Source organism: Diadema antillarum, unplaced genomic scaffold, assembly GCF_040938485.1.
Source record: "Diadema antillarum isolate AM-2024a unplaced genomic scaffold, OU_Dant_1.0 scf00000070, whole genome shotgun sequence".
Classification (NCBI taxonomy): Eukaryota; Metazoa; Echinodermata; class Echinoidea; order Diadematoida; family Diadematidae; genus Diadema; species Diadema antillarum.
Genome location: NW_027270959.1, coordinates 1,447,883 through 1,474,842, shown reverse-complemented (window position 1 = coordinate 1,474,842; position 26,960 = coordinate 1,447,883). Strand labels below are relative to the sequence as shown.

Here is a 26,960-nt window from a genome sequence, read left to right as displayed (position 1 = left end):
CGTTCGCATAGTAACTGACTCTACAACACGGATTATCCCAACGCGTTGTATACTCGTGGCGGCAGGAAATCGCTGGAACACCTGCCTCTGAAATAGGGGCAAGGTGGGAGATGAAATGGGTGAGTTGCTTTGTATGTATCTAAATAATGATAGGGAAGAAATGAGTCTGGATCAAAATTTAAAGTTCATGGAGTATTGTTCCGCTGTGCTGAGAGCTTCCCGCAGGTGGCTGGGACAGGAAACTAGCACAACGTGTTGTTAAACACTCGGCACATGCTTAGTATAATTATAAACACTATTTCTAGGAGATTCGTTTCAGGTGGTAATAGTTGGTTTTGATTTTATTATATTAGTTTTATTGCAGATCACCCATATGACGAAAGCCATCATGAACTTTACACAAATATATATTTTTTGATGCGTATATCGAACTTTCTTCCTCCTATTTAAGTTATACAGTATAAAGGTATTCTCATCTTTTTCTCACTAAAGTGATCATTGGAAATGCTGATGTATACAGTGTAGTAAACTGCATCGAAGAGAAAGGACGAATTATACATTTTGATGGTAAAAGGAACGGTAAGTGATAATGTTGACGTTTTTAGAAAAATATGAACATATGCATGCAGGAGTATATTAAACATTCTCTCACACGTTGTCGATATGTCACCAAAGTGCCAAATTCCCACCTGATACAATATCAGAGAGAGGTCACACCAACGAATGTGTAGGTTGTCAAGTTATCGATGCGTCAGAATCAAAGTTTTTCACAGGTGTTGTAGAAACTTTAAACTTCCATTCATTTCTGTTCCTCGCAACCAACCCCAACCCTCAACTATATATAGCATGTTCATTTATAGCACCAAACGTTGGACGACAATATTACGGGAAAGAGAAAACAGGTAGTCAAGGTAGTTTCATGTTTATTTGGTAGAGTTAGAAATGTCGACAAAGAATTACCGTGAATCAAGGTAATCCTGAAACGCAGAACAATCGAAAAAACGTGTTTTTCTTTGTTTGTGTGTTTTGGGGGTTTTGATTCTTTTGGCAGACATTTCATAATACATTAGTGATTTGGTCATTTCAACAGATCTGCGATCAAACGCTGTGACATTATGACAGTAGCTTGCATGAGCATGTATACCGAACAGAACCTTTAATTCATTATGCAAGAACGCAACTGAGTGCGTAGCTTTGACCTTCGTATGCACGGATGAGAGCAAGTTATTATTTTTCTCTCGCTCTGTCTAATTCATATACTATTAGACGGAAAAAAAATAATCATGCCGGAAATATTTTGAAAGATTGTGGGGAGTGATGAAAATTCCAAAGCAGCGACGAATCATAATACATTACAATCCGACCAGAAACTGCATTATAGAAAACATGTCATGCGGAATACAAGTTATATGCCAGTGTAATAATTGTATTCAGTGTGTGGATGCTTGTAGTCATGGAGTTGCTACATCGAGGACAAACCATTTTGTAATACCGATCTTTTATTTTATTTTGTTTATTCTTCTTTTCATGAAGTTTTTGGTTTAACATTTTTTGTTGGCCACGTCTCAGACGATCATAGTATAATAGTCAATACAGTTGTGGTGAATTCATATACATGTATGCACAATATTTGAATCAAATTAACAAGTATAGTGGATAGCCTCCTTGCCAATAGTCTCTTGTTTATGAACTTCCGTGTCAATTTGAAATGCAATGAATTCTGTCAAGAAGTCAGTGCATTATTCTAAACTCTTACACGTGTAATTGCTACTATCAAAATAGTTTCGTCCAGGAAATGACAGGGAAATTCAACAATAAACCTGGACAAGTTAGCAAAGATAGGGGGAAAAGTGCTAAAAGAACACAATAGATTGGTTAAAGTAATAGTTGTTATAATTATATTTTTAATCATCATAATCATCATTTTTGTTGCTATTACCACCATCATAAGTCCAATGCGACTGCTGGTACTATCACTTTAGCTATGATATGATTAGTTATTTTTAAATCGTCGAGACTTGCCAATTCCTTGGTGTGTATAGGATGATACACTAGTCATATTTTCTCTTTAATTGTTCGGTTGCAATCCACCACGTCACGAACATGCTGTAATATCAATGATGAATGTGAGTGCAGCTCGTGTGACCTATATAGACTGTGCACATAACATACGCTATAGACAGTATGCTTACAAATTACTCTGGTATACAGTTCGTGTACGTTTGATATCGGCAGAAGTAATGAAACGGAGTTATCGATTGCGACCGAAACGCCTTCAGAACCGCAAATAGTTCATGTATTGAGTAAGCCATTATGATTACGGTCCGCTATATAAAAAAGAACAAATGTATTGATCCTCTGCTACGTCGTCACATCCCGATAGCAAAGGAGATTACGTAACTGCTCCTTCAATTGCGAAGTGCCAAGATGGAATCTATGCAAGTGATTTCATATTGACAATCACCCACTTTTATTAACTAATCTCAGTGTTTGGCAACACGTGAATGAGCTATCGCATAGCTAGAGAAAGAGAGAGCAAGATTTTTAATTTTGTCTTGACATATCATAATCAAAATGCATATCATTTCCAGTCCACGACTTTCTTTAAACGTGTTTAAACATTCTATCCAAGAATGTCCACCATGGACGGGACTCGAGTTCTAAATCTCTGTAGAAAGAGAAACGCTCACCTTCACCTTCAAATTGCCTTTTACTGCATTTGAAGAGTAAAATCTAGCCAAAAGAATAATATATGGTCTCAGGACAACCAGAATCAACAAGGAAAGAGAAGAGATCTCAGGGGCGTCACCAGCTTTTTTTCAAGGGGGGTGCGTTTTGACACTAAATGTTTACGAGATTTTTTGGACAGACATTTGGAATATAGGAAGCTCTCAATTCCTAGACTTTTACTGTTTTTTTAGGGAAACCAAGCGGGGAAAGGGCACCGGCGCGCCGGTAGGTAGGATTTCATCTTTTTTTTTTTTTTTTTTTTTTTTTTTTGGGGGGGGGGGGGGGGGGTTAGTATGCGAGGGAGCGAGCAAGGGTGGGGGGGATGGGGAGGGTGTGGAAGCGCCGGAGAGGGTTGTACCCCTTATAAATGGCTTATGGAATGACGGTGTGAAACGACAAATTACTGGCAGCGATATCAGGGGAATGGCATCACGACTATATGCGAGCGAGCGGAGCGAGCGAGCTTGAAAATTTTGACATTTTACAGTCCAAAAACTGCCGTTTGTAGCCATATTTTATTGCTTTGTAAATTAAGGGGGCGCACCGGGGGCAACTACTGGCAATTACTGGCAGCAACATCGGGTGAATGGCATAATAATTAAATGCGAGCGAGCAAAGAGAGCGAGCTTGGAAATTTTGACATTTCACAGTCCAAAAACTGCCATTTGGAGCCATAATTTTTCGCTTTGGAGATAAAGGAGGGGTGGGGGCGCAACGGCCAGAACTGCCGGTAATTACTGGCAGCAACATCAGAAGAATTGCATAACAATTAAATGCGAGCGAGCGAGCGAGCGAACTTGAAAATTTTGACATTTTACAGTCCAAAAACTGCCGTTTGTAGCCATATTTTTTTGCTTTGGAAATTAGGGGGAGGGGGCGCACCGGGCGCAACTGCTGGCAATTACTGGCAGCAACATCAGGTGAATGGCATAACAATTAAATGCGAGCGAGCGAAGAGAGCGAGCTTGAAAACTTTGACATTTTACAGTCCAAAAACTGCCTTTTGTAGCCGTATTTTTTTGCTTTGGAAATTAAGGGGGGCGCACCGGGCGCATCTTACTGCTGGCAATTACTGGCAGCAACATCAGGTGAATGGCATAACAATTAAATGCGAGCGAGCGAAGAGAGTGAGCTTGAAAATTTGACATTTTACAGTCCCAAAACTGCCATTTGGAGCCATATTTTTTCGCTTTGGAAATAAAGGAGGTGGGGGGGGGGGCGCACCGGGCGCAACTGCCGGCAATTACTGGTAGCAACATCAGGAGAATTGCGTATAACAATTAAATGCGAGCGAGCTTGAAAATTTTGACATTTTACAGTAAAAAACAAACAAACTGCCGTTTGTAGCTATATTTCTTCGCTTTAGAATTTAAGGGGGCGCATCGGGCGCAACTGCTGGCAAATACTGGCAGCAATATCAGGAGAGCATAATGATTACATTCGAGCGAGCGGAACGAGCGAGCTTGAAAATATTACATTTTACAGTCCAAAAACTGCCGTTCTTTTCTTAGCCATATTTTTTCGCTTTGGAAATTAAGGGAAGAGGGGCACCGGGCGGAACTGCTGGCAATTACTGGCAGCAACATCAGGTGAATTGCGTAACGATTAAATGCGAGCGAGGGAGGGGGGGGGGGACGCACGGTGCGCCCGGTGCGCCCGGTGCGCCCCTCTCCCTGGATCCGCCACTGGTAGTCAAGGGTGTGGGTTTATGTTCATGACTGGGGGAGGTATGACCAGCGAGGTGGCGTCGAAGTGACCAAGCAGGGAAAGGATGTCCAAAATCTGCACTTTAGAGCATCCCCTAAACTAATTGTGCGTGTTTGTTTTTGTGTGTGTCTTATGTACATGGAAAAGTTAGGAATTAGCCCAGGTCAAGTCTTTTTATTGGCAATGCAAGACATTTTTACATAGACTAGTATGTAAAGCAACACTGCAAAATCAATGATCTAGCTTTGATATAACGAAGCGTATAAGGTACAAAGGTGTACATTCTACATCACATTGCGCAACATTGTAGCGACTCTTCGTTCGGATGTACTGAGTACACTGCGCACATCCTGCTTATATGCAGAATGCCAACCAGGAATCACGCTGAATCACAATCTTTTGTCGGGTCCGGTCTTTTTGAACAATGTTTCACACTATATACCTATCTAATTATGGTTAAAAGAAATCATAGAAAAATATCTTATTTCTTGATCACCCTTTCATTCAAAAGCAGTTTACTAACACTTGAATTACTGCTTTTGGGTGAAATAATTGGACAGATTTCTTGAATTCTAACAAAAAAGCAAGAAAATCTTTTCATCGCGGGAATTATGATTATGTAGGATGGGGCAAACGTGTATAAGTGCTCCGTTTCGTACGGATGTACAGTACTGTCGATAAATAGTAAACACTGTAGAATACTAATAGATATGTACAAAATCAGTGCTGCCAGAACCAGGGGTGCGAATAAATTTGTGTGTGTGTGTGTGTGTGTGTCCCTGGTGCAGAATATTAAAAAAAAAAAAATAGAAAAGAGTAATTATTTAGCGTCCGGCGTTGAGATCGCTCGCAGACTGCTTTTTTTTTTTTTTTTTTTTTAAGGATCTGAAGGGGGGTGCGTTCGCACCCAACGCACCCCCCCTGGTGACGCCCATGGATCTTAAGGAATGCCATGTTTTCACGAAAAAAATAAAAATTGGTCACAATCGTACATCACTAATCATTACGCTGATATCTTAAATAGATGAAGTATATAATGATGTTATCGCTTCGCAAGTTTTTCGCCGTCCAATACAGATGACATGCATCGGCATTACATTATATTAAATCCTGTTTGGCTTTTCATTAAGGTAGCGCGTGATCTAATTGGGAAGAAATAATAAACACCACTATACTATTCAGAATTGTGTTTCAATCACAAAGTAGACCTCTTGCCGCACTTTCGTTTTTTTCTCTCTCATGTTGATCGCGGTGATCCAATCCTTTTTTTTTTCTTTTAATTCCAAGACGGCAAAAGTTTATGTGTACATGGATGGATTGATATGAATGAAGCGTGTCTGAATTTGAAGATATTTCACATCCGTTCAATTTTTCTTTGCATTTTATTTGTTCACAAATCAATTAAACATAGGGGGGGGGGAATTCACTCCCTCTCTGAATGGTGTTATTGCCTGTTACTGTAGCATAGTGCAGCCCAGAAAAAATAACTCGGATAATTGTGGACAGAGCACTGTCGAAAATAGTTTGCCCCATTATTATATCTGGGGCATCTAACTAGATTTTTGTTTTGTTTGGGAGCTCAGAGAAGAGGTCTGCCCGGAAAGACTGACCCTCTTTTTTAAAATGTATAGGATGACCGATTAATGACCCATTTCTAGACAATCTATTCTCTTCAGGATTTTCGTCAGTCTCAATTCAAAAGAAGGATGGTGGTTGAATCTATCTACAACGCCATTTAAGGAATTAGTATGAAAAAAAGGTGAATGATAGACAGATAGTACTCTAAAGATAATCAGGTGGACAGACAGATAGAAGATATATAATATTAATATCAATATATTGATAAATAGATAGATTTAGATTGCTATTGCTCATTATGGGTGGATGCATAGATACATAGACAGGTATAGATTGATAGATAGATAGATAGATAGATAGATAGATTGATAGATAGATAGATAGATTGATAGATAGATAGATTGATAGATAGATAGATTGATAGATAGATAGATAGATAGATAGATAGATAGATAGATAGATTGATAGATAGATAGATAGATAGATAGATTGATAGATAGATAGATAGATAGATAGATATATAGATAGATAGATAGATGGATAGATAGTTAGATAGATAGATGGATAGATAAATAGATAATTGAATTTGGGGTGTACTGTATTCTTCCTTTGTTTCTCTTAGTGTTTATTGATTTTTATGTGGGATGAGAGCTGTATCTAGTTTTTGATTATTTTGATATGGCATAGGTTTTACCATGAAATCCATTGAGTGCACATGAATTTGACACTTGCTTGATATTGTAATGGAGACCTTACAAACCAAGTCTTCAGTTACAGGGGAAGAAAATGAGTAGACCATATAAGCCAGACAAAGTTATGATGATTTAATTCTGAAAACAAATGCAAAGATACAATATACATGTACAGTGTATGTGCATTTTCAACAATAAAAAAAAAAGTGATGACTCTCTGTTGGAAACCTTGAAATTTCCCTGTCGTGGAACGTAGACCCCTTTACCTCCCTAACAAAACAAAACAAAACAAACAAACAAACAAACAAACAAACAAACAAACAAACAAACAAACAAACAAACAAACAAACAAAATCCAATTACACCCTGCAGTGATACCAAACAGGGGAAAAAGAATAGCTGTCACATCTGCTTATGAATACATTAGAGATGCAAGTAGAAAACGTATTGTTAACATATCGACCATACAACGAATGTAACTGCTTTTTGTCCAATTGCTGTGACCATGTAAAGATAATGTTTAGCTTGAAGGACGGAAAAGACAAACACCAATAAACGATAATCGAATAACTCTGCTCTTCATGCCTCACTGCATGAACACGCGTCTCACCGTGTTTCTATAGCAACGGACCATAGCCTATAAACTGGCGCATAGTCGCACTCGAGCGGAACCGACCACTCACGTTATACAGGAAACAACAACCGAATATTACGAAGGGACGCTATTAAACCATTCATCTGAAAGGAATCTTGTTACGTCACTGCTGTCGTTTGCCGCAGAAAAGGGGACAGGTTTTCGCATTCGTACATGCAGAAATAATTGTATGCCGGATTTGTAATGTAAGCTCACCTCTAAGTTAAAAAAAGAAAAGAAAAAGATATTGTACGCAATTTGCACCGCATGTATCATGCAGCTACAAGATTGGATGTTAGTTCGTCCCTGCATTTCGCCCTGGGGCAGACATTGGATTAATTCCAGAACTGTATACTGCATCATTTTTTTTTCAACGACAGTGACAGCTGCATTCTAAATTAGACGATGGAGAGGTCTTTATGTTAGCAATCTGAAGGACTTCAAAGTACAAATCTACCCCTCACTCAAGTTGCTTTTCCTGAATATGACAAAAATGCATATAATCATAATATGATTGGAAGCGCTTTATTTCGTTAGACTCGGATCTAAAAGAAGGTAGTTCTTGAATGTTTCAAAAGTCATGCTTAGGTGCCTACGCCAAACAGCCGTGTTAGTCGCAACTGTATACGTGCAAGTCACAGATTAAAATACAACGGTAGGTGATGACGTTATATAGCATCTTCACCATATTCCCTCATTTTGGATATGAATCCAAAAAGAAAGACTTGAACTTTTTTTCTGCAGGGGGGGGGGGGTGGGGGCTGCGTGAAAAAAAGTCTAACAATGGTGGTTGGTAGGAGGAAAGTGTTAGTTCGCCCCAATACATGATTTCATACAGTTTATAACGTATCTATGGGGCAGAAACATCTCTGGTGTTGTGAACTCATGCCGGTCTATCCGTTGCCATGGTTTCTGCACGCAGTCCCAAGCAGACAGCATTACGTAATCGCAGAGCTGATTATGAGTCCTCGCTGTGAGGTCACAAGCGAGACTGGATTTCAGCTTGCTATGATTGCTTTTTTGAAACAACTTTTCGATTGCAGGCAGATAAAATGGTGAAAACAATAAAAACACCTAAGACAGAACCGGTAGATGTTGGCCGTCTAAAAAGAGAAGAAACTGAGTCTTTTTGAAAGAAATTTTCCTTCTCATGTTTCATTTTATGATGTCAAACAATGATGGTATAAATACCTGAATACTGGTCCCTCTGATTTCATCAAGTAAATATATAAAGGCTTCCGTTAATGGACTAAATCAGATGTTACAAACAGGGATAGAAATAGATTAAGTATACTAACTGAAGAGCTAATTAGCTGTGGTTGATTTGGGGGAGTCCCTTTACAAAAACAGCTCCTCATGAGTTTTTGGTGTTTTTTTTTAATTTAGAGTGACCACATTATTACTTGTTTCTCCGTAGATTCAGCAAAGTATATAACAATGTATTTTTTGCCATGCACGATACCATTAATTATCATTGACAGTGAAGTCATTTTTGCTTTAATCAAGACCATTCATGCTGGAAAGAACACATTGTCCCACACTGTGAACACATTGTGAACACAGTGTAAAATCATATCTTTACACTTCACAAAATTCGAGCGTTTTAACAATGAAGTGAACACATTGCGATCACCAATTTAAAGTGTGAAACAGAACATTACTGTGCGAACTCTCTGTGAAAAACCACACCACAGTGTGAAATCTTGTTTACACTGTGAAATTCGAGCTTTTTCACACAGTCGACTATGTGAACACATTGTGAACACACTGTGAGACACTGCGCTCTTTCCAGCAGGGATAAAGTCATAGAGAGGGTAGAACGGTTATTGTCCCCCTTCCCCTGGATATATATATATATATATATATATATATATATATTTTTTTTTTTTTTTTTTTGGGGGGGGGGAATCATCAATCCTCGATATTTGAAGCTCAATTATCTAATTTTTCCTCTTTTTTGTTAGCATTTTTAATAGACTTTGTGCCTGCAAACCTGTTCAAATGATAGCATTTTTTAGATAGAAGACTTTTCAGATATTGCACCAAAAGTGTGCACCAGGTCGCTGAATTTCAGTTAAAACTCCCTCGTGTGGGACACCCTCAGAGCCCCCCCCCCCCCCCTTCCCATCCATTCCACCTCCATAGACTTAGTACGCCGTGAAGACGCATACGCATTTCAAGAGGTGACAAATACATGTAGGGGCCTACTATTACGATTTAAACATCCACCGTGTTCCGAAATACTCGCTTATCTAACTCTTTTGGATTGAAAAAAATGCAGTTATTCCATTAAAGTATGCATCCGACCGTTGAATTTCCATTCTATAGATAATAATTATGCAATAGCCTCGATCCATACACTTAGTATAATGTTCACAGTGAATACGCATACGCGGATTAAAGAGGAGACAGATACTGCTATTTACAGTCATTCATATAATTATTGTCACAATATATCCATTTCTCTTACTCGTTGGATTAAAAGTATGCAGTCGTTATTGCAATGCTAAAAGCCATCCTGAGGAAGCCTAGGCAGCTTTGAATGGCTCCTATAAGGGACTATCTGTTTAATTGTCACCTGTAATTTCCTCCCCAGCTGCGGAGCCAGAAAACGAGAAAGAGGGAGTGACGCCCGAATCATCTCCGAAGGCGGGCGATGGGCAGCCGACAGGGGACGATGATGGATCGAAAGCAGCCGAAAATACGAAGTCAGGCAACGAGTGCAGCGAATGCGGCAAGCCAGCTAAATTCTACAGCATCTACCAAAAGGAAAGAACTGTTTTCTGTTCCTCCGAGTGTCATGCCAAAAGAAACGGAAGGGTGAGTTAAAGGGGCACTACTCTCTAAAAAAAAAAAATCGAGGGAAAATATTCACTCTTGAAGGAGTGAATACAAAAAAGAGTGAATTTAGAGTGAAATTGGAGTGAATTTTGAGTGAAAATGTTCATTTTCACTAGTTTTAGAGTGACCTCAGGGATCACTCCAATATCTTCGCGTGATCCCTGAGGTAACTCCAAAATGAGTGAAAATGAACAGTTTCACTCAAAATTCACTCCAATTTCACTCTAAATTCACTCTTTTTTTTATTCACTCCTTCAAGAGTGAATATTTTCACTCGATTTTTTTTTTTAGAGAGTAAAGACGATTTTCATAATTTCACATCATATTGTACATAAATGGACAGCTCCATGTATAGATTCGTGGAATTTATTGTGGTCCTTGAGTAGAGAAACCAATAAACTGAAAATCTTAAAGCAAATCACACTGAACAATGTTGATGACATCAGAGCCTCACATATTTCAGAAATGTAGCAGAGTAATTTCATTACAATACCGCTTGCTCGACACGTTCACCTGTGAAGAATCTATGCATGCCTTCTTCTTTTGTTCTGCTTCCTTGAGCCCCAACTCATGCATTCTCATGGTGACTCCGCCATGTCATCATCCTTGTCATTGCAATTTGTCATAAATTTTGAAGACATTCTCATTCCTCATCCCAATCACTATAAATTCTGAAACTCTAACTTAGTTTAACTGATTTATAGTTGTTCAAATGTGAAAGTCTGAAAATAATGCAGCGGTTCCCTTTAATTGACAACATGGAACAAGTATGTCAAGACTACAAACGCGTTAACAGTTGCAATCTGAGCATGTGCAGATAAAGGTCATTGCAGAGCTTCTTTCAAAATTGACTTAATGTAACAGAGGTATTATGAACGGATATGAGGTCTTCATGAAAACTGTTATTTTGTACAACATAAACGTGCCCACTAGGTACACGGAATGTACATAGGGAAATGCGAATATGATTTAGCGTATTCATGTAGCAATTACATGCAGATTTATACTTCTTTTCATCTTCTCTTCTAAATTAAAACATCAATCCATGTTTTGAAAAGTCTGGTTAAGATGCCATGGCAGACCATTGCTATAACTGTGAACTGACTTGTTCATTATTGCATTTGACCCATACACCATCCTACTCACAGACTCACGACCATGCAAATATCAGAGTTAACGTCAGAACATACTTGCTATAAATGTTTCAGCAATTCACTTATCGGGATTACAATCAACAGTAACGCAAATGACGGCATTGCTCGCACAGAATTCAAAGTGTACTAGAAATATCCAATCACTCAGTAACTGAGCTGTGAAGATCAATGATCCATGAGCGTCGTAGTTGGGACTAACTATACCACACGCAGCTATGGTTGGAAATTGATTATGAATAGCCAATGATTGTATTGTCGATGAGCGCCGAAATATCAACGTAGAAGCCTTTCATTGTATATTTTGTGCTCATTGACCTTCAAGCGTAATTATTTATGAATGAAACTAACTACCGGCATATTACACTGTATAATGAGAGGAATATCGTTAACCTAAGTGCCTCATCAATCATGAAAGATTCTAGAATATTCAAGATCGACAGATTGATATGTTCACATTATGTCGTCACAGAGACAGCGAGCTCGCTGCTCAATATGCGTGAAATCAGCTGCAATATTGTTGAACATTTATCTAGTGACATGCGGATATTATGTGCGCATAAAACGCGAGTTTCTCAGTATCCCGTACTAACTCTCGCAAGAAACCACAGCGCAAACACATCGTCATGATCGTAATATTATTTGGCATGCTTTATCGATATTATTCATAATATTCAATCAACCATTATTCTTGTCAACACTCCATAATTTGCCGATGTTATTCGATCGTCGATATATTCACTGAAGTAGTTATTACAGCATCCACCACAATATCTTGTTTTCTACGCCTTCGCAGGAGACAACTCCAAACCTGATGCTCGTTCAGCTTGATGACAACGAGGACGGCAAGGGGGAGGATGGGGAGAAGTCGGGCCAGCACAGCAGCGAAGTGGTCGAAGAGGAGGTAAGAATTCTACGGCTAGTTTATCATCTCTCATAGAATGCATTTGAGAGTATTATATAATTTCCCACTTACTGCAGGACTGTTTGAGGTATGATTTTGGGACGCACTCAGAATGGTAAAGGAAGCATGTATTGGTTAAGGGTAGTGGTTCTTCCATGAGCAAACAACATTTCTGGATTTCGAAAAGTTGCTAAAAGTTACTTGTTGGGCGCCGATGATCGTTCATTGATTTATGATTAATGGTTACAGGAAAAACTGAAATATTCAATCGCAAACAACCCAAAGAACAGTGCACGAAGACTTCACGATTTACCTCTGTAATACATCCCGAATATTTCGTCTAAAATAAAGTCGCAAACGCAATCATGAAACGAAAAAAAAAAAATAGCCGCCATCGACTGATACAGATCTTTCTGATGAGCATTGTCCTCTATAGCGTGGCGAAAAGCTTTCAGAAATACATGAGATTGTGCCACAGTTTCCTCTTTTGTGAAAGCTTTTTAATAGCATTAAATTGTCATTGGCTTGTTGTCTTGAAATGAAATGAAGTATGATAAACTATGCCTACAAGGTCATGAAATGTATTATATGATGTGATTAGTAAATTTCCGGCGTAACTAGATATTTTTGGACTTGCTATCCTGCAGTCTTCTAACCAACGCATGCTTCATTGTGTTAGATGCCCAATGCATGCCAACCAAGATGACCGTCTGGCACTCAACTGATCGACATGTATTGCTTGATTTTTGTCTCGTGTCACACGAACAACATTCATTTCTTTCAGTTCTATATGTCCATCATTGTGATCATGCAATCTCTACACACATTAAAATCACCCTATATGAATAACAAGGCTGTGCCAGAGGGTTTTCTTTTCCATAAATGGAGTTTAATGAAGCCATTTGGGTCACGTAATGTTTTAACTGAGGAGCAGAATAGAATTTCTTTACGATTAAAAGGGATATAAAAAAATACCTCGTTTTGAGATATTGGTGTGTACAATGCATCATGTTATGTCAGAAACTTACAGCATTGTAATGTTCAGGACTCCTACACACATGGGCAGAAGTAATATTGCATAGACATGGCTATTGTAATTCTAGAATTGTCATAATCTGATTCCATGAAGATTGATGAAGACATCTTTGAGGCGTGCCAAGGCGGTCTAGCCAACAACAAAATCCTGCATAAATTACTGGAGGGCGGTGCCAACGTGAATCAGAAAGACGCCAACGACCAACCTCTGCTCCTCTGCGCAGCGGCAAATGGTGACGTCACTACGCTCAACCTCCTGCTACAGAAAGGTGCAGACATCAACCAACGCGGGAAAGGAAAGACCACGCCCCTTATGATAGCTGCCGAAACGGGAGCTAAAGAAAAGGTAACCTGACATGTAGATTTTAAAAGGAAAAAAGAAAAGAAAAGAAAAGTACGAATGAACGAATACCGAGTGAAAGGACGAAATGGCGGAAAGAAGAGTAGTAACAGGCAAACAAACGAATGAACAAATAACCAAAAACACAGAGACTCCCTATATAATCCATGGATAGAAGCCCCTATGATCCCTGTATAGTCCCTGTATAGTCCCTGCATATGGTCCCTGTAGTCCCTATATAGAATTCTAAGCCCATCAGAACGTTTTGTTTTCTGTTTTTCTTTTTGCACTTTCATTGCAACCATTTTTATTCGACCCTATTATCATTCTGCATTATCATCATCATCATCATCACCACCACCACCATTATGTTGCAATTTCAACCTCTTCGTGTTTATTATATATGAAATCAGTAAGTATCCCACCGAAATAAATGGGCATTTTCTTCGTATATAGATAAGCTTTCTCAGTTTGTCAAAAGGCATTTGACGTATATGGGGATTCTGATGATAAATGATGGAAAAGACAACAAAAAATGGCAGAGTTTGTTGATCATCGACCAAAAAATGTTAATAATTGATGATGTAGGTATGCGCTCATTCCCTAGAATTAACCAACCGAATTATAGTCTGAAGGAGAAAACGCTACAACGAACAGCGAGGAGATAAAAATATCATAATGGACTGCCCATAGGCCCTGTTCGAATGTAAAGATTTATGTTGATTATGTCATCTCAATCGTAGATACACGCGTACCTGTTCGATTGTGGTTCTTTTGTCTGCTGATCGAATATTTGCGGCGGAGTTATTCGAGCTGAATGAAATATGTATCGATTTGCCCTCACTTTCGTGTCAAGCAGACAACGTGTTTTGGCCATAATGAGATGTAAGCAATGCCATGCATTTGATACAGAGACTATCGTTAGGTTTGTATAAACCTTCGTGTTTTTAATCTAGAGACTAATGGGAACCGAAGTCTTTTATCAATCACTTTCGCTATTGTTATAAATCAGTCTATAATTTAAAGGAGACACGCTTACCGCAAGCACAAGTGATTTCTACTTCATATTGGGTTTTTGAGAAGAAATGCCTTGAGTTTCAATGGCACAGGATTTATGCGAATGTATACCTCATTACAGTATATCACTGGCTTATTTCCGTGATGTAGATTATCATCACCTTCGTTGTACAGAATGTTTCGCTACTGAAAGAAATTTCCAATTTGACAAATTCATCCATTATTTCAAACTTTTCACTGGTTTATTGCTTGCAGATATTACACACCACGTAGTAACTCAGTTGAAAAAATAACATAATATCTTGAAGGTAATGGGTCAATTACCTAATTGATTACCAAATTATCCAATCAACAGGTGACATTCTTGCTGAGTAAAGACGCGGACACTACTCTGACGGATGAAGACGGGAAGACAGCCCTCCATCGCACGGAGAGAATCAGGGTGAGTGCCGATTGCCAACGATCCGCGTCCACCGCTCCGTCATACTCCAGATGATAATTTTAAAAGTGTTATTAGCTTGATTCTGCTTGTATTCAATTTTTCATGAATTGGATCTATCGAGTTGAAGATGTTGAAAATATGGATTAAATACGAACCAAGTATATATTCATGATATTTTCAGTATAATTATCTTTATCGCTCGGATGAGAAAAAGAGAAAGAGTGAAAGAGAGCAATCCAAGAAAGTTCGACATTTCGCACTGGGCATTTAACAAACGTCTAGATCAATTTCCAGGCTACAGAGCAAATTTTAGTTAAAGACATAAATTCATTTGGTATTACCGTTTCTACAAGAAAAAAAAATGAATCGAAGGATGATCAGAGATCACAATAGTTGCCTTCACATTCATAACTGTGGTAAATGAAACACCCATTGATGCTTGCATCCAGGTCACAAAATGTGCCGAACTTCTGATCGAGAAGAACCCCGAACTTCTCCAAGCTGTCGACAACTGTCAACAGACGGTACTCCACCAGGCCGCTGGAGAGGTAAAGTGCCTGTTCCCTCATCTCGTGTATACGGACCGGGAATTAATTACTCATATATAGTGCACTGTGCATTATACCATAATTATGGTTGCACAGTAATCGACATTGACACCTGTTTCACTAAATGACCATGTATAAAAAACGTAAATTGTATGTTATACATACGTGGATGCTGTATAGACTGAAATAGTTATCTTTTCTCCATGAAGTGAACGATACATTAAGGGCTCGGAGTTTCTGAGGTGCATGGACCTGATAACTTTAAATAATCCACTTGAAGCTAAGTTTCCCGACACAATAGGGTTATATCCTCCGGTAGGATAGCAGCCGCTCATTCACAGCGAAAAGAGGGTGGAGTTACGTGCAACATTCAAATATTACTCTACGTATAATAGACGATAACGTTTTCTTATCATAGGATTGTTATAGAAATAAGAGTCAATCTGCAGAAAGATGTATTTGATAACATCTGCGGGAATAGTGATCTATAATTCGTCGACATTTTGCAAAAGTTAGTCTTTGCATCCAGATAATATGTTTCTGCTTCATCTTCTGTTTGTAATAATTCCAATGTGATGTGCGCATGCGTCTCTTTTGTAGGGCAACAAGGCACTGGTGGACTATTTGCTTGAGAAAGGAGCTGACGTCACAGCTACGGATAACCTGAAGCGCTCCGCTCTGCACTGGTCCGTCATTCAGGGCATGGTACGTTGTTGTCATGGTTACTTGCCACCGTCAAGGTCTCAGTAAGGCATTCAGTATGAAAGATAATGCCTGCCCCATTAAACGCGTACGCATTCATGCATAGGTAATAGTACACACACGCAGATAAGCCGGAACGGCGACTCAACAACGGTTTGTGTCACACATGACATACTTTATTGTTTAATAAAGTCTGAGTAGCTGCTACCATTGTTCGTCATTTTTTTCCCTGTAAATTGAATAAAGTAACCGCTTTATTCAACTGAAAAAATCGCAGTCAATTACAACAACAACAACAACAACAAATGCTTACACAACAAAACAATTTAGCACATGCATAAAAATTGGGGGTGCTATACGCAATACCCAAATGTATTTTAGTCCTGTCAAAGGGAAAAAAAAGGAAGAATCCGGATTACGAAGCCATTACTCATGACTCCTTCAGTTTCATGAAATTAGTATTCATTACACATTTCGAGAAGTTTTCGATGTCACTTGGCGATTTTGCAGTTTAGAGTTCTGGGCCCTGTTTTATGAAGAATTAAAATTGATTATATAGTTGATTTCAACTGTAAGTCTATGGCAGGCTGTGTGGTGAGGAAATTTATAATCGATTTTATCTTTTGATAAAACGGGCCCTGCTATGAAATTGCTCGCACAATCCATTCTAAACACGACCCAATAGTTTTCCCAATAGACATTGTTAAACAGACACTGAGAGAGCCACCTGAGGATAGTGCATAATATGATTCTTCTCCGGCAAAATACGACGAATTATTTTGTGATAGGTTTTCTTTCATATAGCCTGCTCGAGGATTGTTATTACAAATCAAAACAAAACAAAAATATTCAAGGAAAATATCAATAACTGCAACCAAGTGATTTAATGTAGAACAGAGAACAGAGACAATATCTCAGCTGAGCGGAGTTGGATTTAGGTTTTACTCGGCAATCAATTAGATATAGGGTGCCTACTTAGCAGTTCAACACTTCAAGCCTATTGTAATAATAGCGTGACCGATTGCTTTTATGGGACTATAAATAGGCAATCAGGATAAAGTACATTGCCTGCGAGAGCAAGCGCCGCTGCCAGCGGACACAGTCATTATTGATAGCCCGAGTTACGAGAGAGAAAAATGCTCAGTCCTCTGCTGGTGATTGCAATACCCTTTTAGCTGACTATAATTCATTATCTCCCACATGACGACAGGAATCAGTGGTGGAGAGCCTCGTCAAACAGAAAGACTGCTCCAAGGTTATCGACGAACCGGATCGATTCGGTGTTCGACCGATACATTACGCGATACAAAGCAATCGGCCCGATATCGCTGAGCTGCTAATCAACCAGGTAAGGAGCAGCTGTAAGTTATGATTCTATCTTCAAGCAGCAATAAAGTGTGACTATTATTGATCATTGATCAACAAGATGGTACATTGTATTCAGTATTTGTAACTTGGCATTGAAGGTGAAAGTGATAGAGTCAAACATTACGATATATACTTTCGCTTATCAATCTTTATTCAACTTAGATACTTTCTTCAACATATGTTGTGATGTAGCCTTTTCAATGTTTTATTCGTAGACGTTCGGACAGATTTACGCACAAGCAGGCAAATACAGACAGGCAGACATGTGGACAGATTAATAGACAGAGGCTAGCAAACACTGACAAACTGACGGAGAGACAGACAGATAGAGATAGAGCTATTCGTCACCAAAATAGAGGAACCAATAAATAATATCTCATGACTATTTTTTCCCTCAGGGGTGTGAGCTAGAAGCAGGCGAGTCGAGGGGGTTGACTGCCCTCATCTACGCCGCTGCCTGCGGCAAGAAGGACATGTTGGCTCTGATGATCCCGAGGTGTAAAAATATCGACATCACAGACACAAACGTGAGTTGACCAGCTTTGGTCATTTCATTTCATTTCATTTCATTTCATTTCATTTCATTTCATTTCATTTCATTTCATTTCATTTCATTTCATTTCATTTCATTTCATTTCATTTCATTTCATTTCATTTCATTTCATTTCATTTCATTTCATTTCATTTCATTTCATTTCATTTCATTTCATTTCATTTCATTTCATTTCATTTCATTTCATTTCATTTCATTTCATTTCATTTCATTTCATGACAGAAAACGAGCTTCGATCATTTTTACCTCATCCAATCACAGAAAACACTTAGATAAAGTATTTTAAAGACACATACCTAACTGCATGTGTCGACTTTGATAAAAATATCACTGTTGTAAAGTAGGCTTGTTTGCAATGAATATGTCTATTTATGTATGCGTTCACTTTTTCACATTTTCTTTTGAAAGCATTTGCAGAAATTTGGCCCGAGCAACGTTATAGTAGGTAGAAACTGATAAAAAAAGAAACAAACAGCCGTAAATTAGAAGAAAGGGGACTTAAGGAGACAGACTTTCTGAACAATTTCAATTGATGAACCTTTGTTGAATCTCTTTTTTTCCCTCGCTGGTCCTCTCAGGGGTGGACGGCGTTACATCACGCGGCGAAGCGCGGGGACGAGTCCGTCTGCGCACTCCTGCTCGACCACAAAGCCAACCCCGACCTGCAGGACGAGAAGAGGAAACAGTCGCCGCTCTTCCTCGCCGTCAACAACAAACACGCCGGCATCGCGAAGCTCATCGTCGGACGCAACAGCGGCAGCGTAAATATCAAAGACGACAGGGGAAGGTAATGTAGAACTCTCTGCTACTTGATTCTCGATTGGTAATCAAACCCGATTTGTTAACGATTATGTTACTTCTTGATAAGAAACGGAGTTATTGCGACTTGCTGTGGTATTTACTTATCTAGTTTTAGAACCTAGATTCACAAATTCGTAATCACTTGGAAATATGTATGTGTAATGTGACATCTTGCAGACACACAGCCTTCTTTATAAGGAATTCAGAGTTATTCGTTTGTCAGTTTCGTTTGAAATTGTCAAACGGAAGTTTGATTCCAGTCTTTTCCCACTCCAATCGACGTGTAAGATAACACGCGAAACGGAGGAGCGCTGTGCGATAGGAACACATGTTTTATGTTACCTAATAAATCTTCTAATATTCCCCACCTTTAGATTCTCGTTTATATTATGACGTTAGCAATACATCTAAAATTTCTTCTTAAAGTAGATTTGGAAATATATTACCAACGTGATTAAACTTTTTTCCTCTTTTTTTTCAGGTCGGCACTGCACTATGCAAGTGAACAAGGTCAACTCGATATGGTCAACGCCTTGGTGGAAAGCGAGAGCTCGCCTGAAAACAGCAAAGATCAGGGGTAAGCTTTCAAAGAATAACAAGAAACGTGACTGAAAAACCTCATCATATATTATACTTATATCTTATCAAATATTTCAACATTCATAGGTTCGCTTTTCAGACCACCATCTTTTTCCTGTCTCACTATGAGATTTTGATAAACATTCTTTTCGACTAAAGATGAAAGCTTTAAGAATTGCTTGGACAGTTACAATTTCGTATGTCCCAATATACATTCAAATACAGAGGGTGCATTTTTCTTACGTTCGGACATTGTGTTACCTTGTTATGTTTTTCGTTTTGTGATTGCTAAAGATGCTTGCAGCAATCCTATAAAAGGATTAGTCTATGAATGAAACCCAAGTTGACAAGTAAAGTTTGCTGCCGTCGTCCTTGTTGTTGCTCACCTCTAAAGCAGTTCGATAGCTTTCCTTGTAAACTAAACAAGAGCATAATCTTCCAGGGTTGACAATGATGGTGCTCGTACTACTTCTTGCCTTTTTATGAAGCCATAATGATATAAGAACTCTAAAGTAACGAATGGACTGGACTCAGAGATAATGATGTGATATCAACATTACTCATCACTAAGTCTTTGTGTTGACTGATGTAGAAACTCCGAGCAGACGAACTTAATCAACTCTCCAGACTCATCCGGTCATACCGCCCTCTACCTGTCGGCCCAGAATAGTCACCGGCAGTGCTGCGAGCTGCTCTTACAGAAAGGCGCGGTGATCGACGACATCTCCCGGCCTTTGCTCTTCGAACTGGGTCTCGGAGAGCCGGAGGTTGAGGAGGAAAAAGCGGAGGATGATGGAAGGGAATCCCTGTCTCCGAAAGATCGTTACGGCGTGGAGGAGAAAGCCAAGGAGGAAGAGACAATTGAAGACTTAGATTTAGGTGAGTAAAACGAAAATAAACAAAGACGCACTCAAACAAATATCGGAAATATCACGTCAATATCCAAATAAGATTTTCTTCATGCATTAAGAAATTTAGAGCCTAAAGTTCGTAAGTTTTGTGTGACAATGGAATATTGGTTATCAGTATTGAAAGAGGTGAATGAATATTATGTCTAGAAATCTTAACATCGAAGCACGAGTGTTTCTTTGTCTATGCTACGGCATAAAAATGAAGCGGAAAAAAGAGAGAAGAAGTTAAAGGTTTATAATCCCAAACTTTCACAGATAATTGATTGAATTTGCCGTCAAGGTGGGTATTTTGTTTTCTCTATGTATGATGTGTTGTCCATCTTAACTTTTCTTCCCTCATACAAATACGTGTATGGTTAATCAAAAGAGCACAATGCGCGAAGCAATTTCTGTGGGGGGTTTGATCCACAAAAATGATCTTTCAAACTTGCCAATTAGGAACATTAAAGTCGACAAGTATAATCATCACAAATTAAAGAACATCAATAGAGTATCGAGTGCGTCATACCGTATTATTAACCATACATGCCATAATGGGAAATTGATAGGGTAAATCCCCAAATGTCGTCTAGATGGCATTCTTAGAAATGGGGAGCAGTTTGAAGACTGCCGAGTAAGCAAACGGTTAAACCTGTCATGACATTCTCATCACATACAAGCACACACACAAAATAAACACTTCCCAATGAGCTATTTTCGTCTCTACTTCAAACAACATGCCACCAAATTTTCATTCTCACTATACATTTCACATCAGGAGTAATTTCCATCACTCTCCCTCCCTCCTCTCCCCCCCCCCCCTTTTTTTACCCCCTCTCTGCTCTCCCCTCTCCTCCTCCCCTCCCTATCTTTCTTTCTTTCTTTTATTTCTCTCTTTCTCTCTTAAAATGTATGTTTGAGAAATGGAAAGTAAACAGCCCCCAAGAGAAATGTAGTATCGCAGTTTCGGCAGGAGTTGCCAAGACAATGAGCTCTACATATTATTTCCTGGTTGCCTCAACATCAAAAGAAAAGCAAAAAAAAAAAAAAAAAAGAGGAGGGGGAGAGTCTTTTTCCTTCTTGAGGAAAAAATCAAGACAATTTAAATAAGATTAAAGCCGTTTACATAAGTGGGGCTCATTCAACACTTAGAGCAAGATATTATTTAGTGAACTAGGTTGGTAGACAGACAGAGAGAGACAAATAGAGAATGGCGAGAGAAAGTAATAAACACATAGATAGATAGATAGATAGATAGATAGATAGATAGATAGACAGATAGCTGAATTGATAGATTGATAGATAAATAAATTGATAGATAGAAAGATTGATCGATAGATGGATTGATTGGTTGATTAATAAACAGATTGATTGATAGAAAGATAGATTGATTAATTGATTGATAGATAGATTGATAGATTGATCGATATATAGCTAGATGGATTAATAGATTGATAGATAGTTATAACTAGGTGGATAGATAGATTGATAGACAAATAGATAGAGTGATTTATGTATTGATCGAGTGATAGATAGCTAGAAAGAGAGATGAATTGAGAGAAAGCTTGATAGATAGATATTTTGATGGATAGATAGATTGATTGATAAATTGATAGATAGATAGGAAGATTGGTAGATAGACAGATAGATTGATTGATAGATAGATAAACCGAGAGACAGATAGATTGATTGATAGATAGGTAAACCGACAGACAGATAGACAGACAGGCATACAGTCATAAAGAGGGAGAGGGAGAGAGATTATGTTTCGAGCTCTCAATATTACCCCCGCCTCCTCCCACTTGTGCTGGTGATGATGATACGCTTTTTCGCGCCCTTAAGTGACGGCTTACCGGCGAAAATTTTGCACTCCTAATCCGCGTGAGAGAGCTACCCGTGTAAAAGAAATAAAAATAAATTTCAAAAAAGCCCCCGAGCAAAATGTGCCATTTGTCATGACACTGAATAACACCCCTCTCCCTCGATAATATGATAATGGGGAAATCATCCCGGTCGACAAGGAAGAGAATGAAATATTGCAGCATCTTACGACGTCCAAAATATCACATTAGCATACTACCAAAAAAAAGTATGAGATTGTTGGTTTTTTTTTCATATGATAGAATCACGTCTGTGTGCTTTTTCACTATCAGAAGGTTATGTGAATGAAAACACAATCGATTTTAGCAATTCATCTGAGATGTGTATGTACGTGCCGCACTAGGGCTGCACTTATTCTATTTTTTCTTTTTTCTTAAATCTACCGATTTATCAATGAAGAGTGTATTTCTGTTCAAGTACCCACCTGCCTAACTTCATCTGTCGATCTATCCGTCCATGTCTTTCAACTATCCAATTTCAATCTATCTATCGATCTGTCCACCTCATCTTTCTTTCTTACTATGTATTTATAAATCTATCTCGTATCAGGGCAATTACCCCCCCCCCCCCCAGGACAATTACCTCCCAACTAAATACTGGTTAGTGGTAAGGTTAGAGTAAAGATTAGGGTTAGAGTTGGGGTTAGGTTTAGGGTTAGAGTTTGGGTTAGGGTTAGCTTGTTTATCTATTATTTATTTATTCATGTTTTCTTTTAAAAATACAGGTAGGCACATTAAGTTTGCTAACTGCTTTACAATGGCGCCCTGTATATACACAAAATAAAACAACAAATACATTCGTAGTAACATGATTCACACAATTACGGATCAATGACATAAACAAACAAAAGAAATAAACTTAACTACACTTCTGTTACATGTATGCATCAAAAATAAAGCTTTAACAATTTAGAAAAGGGAAGAGTATATAACCACAAACAAAACAAAGAAAAAAAGTCTTGTGGGTGTGACGATGTAAAAAAAAAGGAAGGAGGTCTTATTAGATTCATCGAAAGACAAAAATTAAAGCATGCGGATAAATCTTAAACAATTTGTTTTGAATATATTCAGAGACGAAGACTGTTGTACTGCAATGGAGGTTCAGGATTAAGATAAGGATTCAGATTAGGGCCAGGGGAAGGGTCGGGGTAATTGCCCTAGATCGATCTATCTATTCTGGTGTTTGTATGATACCATATTTCGGTATAATTGACTTTGATAGAAAATAAATAAATAAATTTCAAGTATAAAGTAAAGTAGTTTAAAATATTACGCAATGTATATTTAATATATATATATACATATATATATATATATATATATATATATGATATACCGATGTAAATATTTTACAGGGGGAGTGGCAGATACCGATGCAATAGCGCTGAATTCACGGTACATTTATGAAGGCCTTGGTCCCCCACCAAAGTCATCGCCCCGGACCGGGGGTAAAGGGAATGTCATCCCTCGCCGGCAGCCGTCTGTAGACCATCAAGAGTCCTTCAACATCCGCTGGAAGCAACTGCTGAAGAGCAAGAGGAGAGCAGAGAGGAACATCATGACAAGGTGAGTATCGTCACCATGGCAGCCAGAGAGCATCGATGCGATACAGCTGCTGGACCATTCTCGCAGGAAGAAATAAAATGCGAGAAACGTGTATTTGTTTTTGCTTTCGATTCCTTCTTTTCCTTCATTATTCGTCAGCGCTATAGTAATCATATTCCCGTCGGCACATAGCCAACATAAACATTCTGACAGCGCGTTGAACTTGGTACAGACCTTACCCCATGCGTGTTTGGACTTTGCTCCACGATGTCAAAAATAGTTGAGACGGACAAATCAGGCGGTGCCGCACCGACGCTACGCGCATCGTTTGCGGTGACAGCTATGTAAATAGTACGCGTCATTTGAACGCACAGATTGGCGGGGCGGGCAAGGAGGACTACACTCGGTTAGAGGGAGAAATTGGCTTCAATGTAAACATTTTACTCCTCGTTTCGATTGCAGTTTTCGCCATTAGTCAGTCCGCGAAATCAAAACATAGAATTTGGAATGACGAATAGATGGGGTAGCTGTCATACCGGCTCGACAGGAATGAACATGACGAGGTTGTGTTTAAAGATAGGAAGTGTTGCGAAACGCGTTCACGAAACAGGCGAATTAGTTAGACCAAGAAAACACCAACAGGTACAACCAGGTAAAAACGAAAAAAAAAAGGAATGGCGATTTATTAAGAATACACATGCCTTGACCACTGCCTTATAGTTTTCCAGCAATTACGCGAGTATCGTCAATTGGGAATTTATTATGATTTCATTAATTCCTTATCATTATTCACTCCGTAATTACTAGTTTTGTAACTTAGGAAAAGAACAAATTGGTATTATTCATTTCCAAGAGAGGATATAGGTTCCTTTGAAACCATGTTGACTTAAAATAAAAAGCAGAGAAGTACTTTTGTTGATCTGCACGATTTGTCCAATACCATGGATACGTTTAATTTACTTGTTTAATTGTTTAAGTTTAAGTTTGTTTAAGTGTGTTTTTTTTTAAGAGTCAGTGGTGATTAGCGTAGCTTCTTAAACGTGTGTGTGAGTGTATGTTTCTTTTCTTTCGGGGTTGGGGGTCAAAGTGATGTTTTATTTGACGACTCCCAAAGCACAGGCCAACAGATAGTTATCGTACTTACTTGATATGGATGATGTAATAAAATGAAATGGATCAAGTAACAAGGGCGAGATATGTAACAACTGAAAGCAAACGATATTCAGATCATCTGTACACGTCTCTTTATGGTATTGAAAATAGTTTTATCGCATCGAGAATCAAAATTATGTCATCAACACGCATTCTGCTTCCAAACTTTGAGAACCCCCCCCCCCCATTCTTTCTGCCCATAATACAGAGCGTATAAAAAAAAAGGTAATCCAACTTTGGAGGGCTGCTATTTCTTAATTGTCAGTTATGAAGAGCACAATGTTGGTTGTTAGGAAAGAGGAACTCTTCCTCTTTTTATTGATACCTAATTATGTTGACAATTGTCATGCATGACTGAGCACATGGACTTTAAAGGCAACAATGACAAATTGCACTTTTTCCAAGTTTGCGTGTTTTTGTGAAGGAACAATGCATGTCTCACTGCATGGATGAGATCTGTCAATGAAAGTGGTCAAATCATCAGGCCAGCCTGCACGGCTGCAGATTCGTGTTTTATGATTTCTTCTAACATTTATGGTTCATAACCTTCAACATGGCCACGTTGTCGATATTTGGTCCTTCCCATTCAAAGGCGAAATCATTATCCATTTTACTCTCTTCATATTCAAGACATGGTTTGCCATTGGGGGCTATGTGTTGAATCTGAACAGAGAAAAATGGATTGTGTGGGTTGGCCTCTGTGGGAGCGACCAAGTTTTCGGACAAAAGGCCATGTTAAAGGTTATGGACCATAAAATGCTAGGAGAAAACCTAAACACAAATCCTGAACACAAACCTGCATTCGTACAGGCGGGCCTATTTGGCAACTTTCATTGACAGATCTCATCCATGCAGTGAGACATGCATTGTTCCTTCACGATAACACGCAAACTTGGAAAAAGTGCAATTTGTCATTGTTGTCTTTAAAGTCCATGTGCTCAGTCATGCATGACAATTATCAACATAATTAGGTATCAATGAAAAGAGGAAGAGTTCCCCTTTCCTTACAACTAACATTGTGCTCTTCATAACTGATAATTAAGAAATGGCAGCCCTCGAAAGTTGGATTTCCTTTTTTTTATACGCTCTATATAACGGTGCAGGGTTAAGTTCCTTAGTTTTCCCTAACATACCAATCCCTTCTTTAAGAGGACATAACTCAAAAAGTACAGGCATGTAAATGTAAGGAGTTACAGCTATACATGGGACTCGAAAACACAAGTGATCTTGATTACACTATATTTTCTATTGTTCTCCCTTGATTCATTTTCTGACACCCACAGAGGAAGTCAAGGCTCGCCAAACTCGTCATCCAATAACCAGTCGCTGACAGGCAATGACCCCCTCACGAGAAACAACGGACGACTACGACCTCCGGCACCGGGCCATTCGGGCTCGCGGTCGGCGCTGACTTCGACCAACGTGCAAAAGGGCAGGTTGCCGAACAGGTCGCAGAGTTCGAGGTCGTCGATGCCGATCAACCAGCGGTCCAGCAGCAACTACTCGGAGTCGAAGAGATACTCGTATTCCGTGGTCACTAGATAACATGCGTTATGCGTCGTCCCCCCCCCCCCCCACGCCCCCGCCTCACAAAATACAAACAGATCAGAACAAGGGAACATACATCCGCCAAGCCAGGATTCTTGACTTTTCTTGAAAAGAAGTCACCTCTACATTAGAAAAAAAGAGTATTTCCTGAAGAATCAGACGATTTGCTAGTTATGTGGAATGCTGGCGAATCACTGCGACGTCTGATCTCTCATGCAATCTAACTGCGAACGCTGTTTGTATTGGTCTTGCAATGAAGCAACAAACACGTCAAAGATGTTTTAGTATAGGAAAGGCACAAACTAAGCTGTATCCATTCTTTT

General features: G+C 38.9%; 1 protein-coding gene across 1 annotated transcript; it reads left to right on the top strand.

Moving 5' to 3' along the window:
• The first annotated feature begins 8,124 nt into the window (after positions 1-8,124).
• Positions 8,125-26,634, top strand: LOC139716819 (uncharacterized). The gene is made up of 14 exons (XM_071628351.1): positions 8,125-8,134; positions 9,938-10,161; positions 12,130-12,237; positions 13,367-13,618; positions 14,985-15,071; positions 15,521-15,619; positions 16,220-16,324; positions 17,532-17,669; positions 18,088-18,216; positions 18,821-19,029; positions 19,525-19,620; positions 20,215-20,501; positions 23,748-23,958; positions 26,373-26,634. Exons 1-14 carry the CDS (start codon positions 8,125-8,127, stop codon positions 26,632-26,634), a joined length of 2,217 nt encoding a protein of 738 aa, XP_071484452.1.
• The last annotated feature ends 326 nt before the right edge of the window (positions 26,635-26,960 follow it).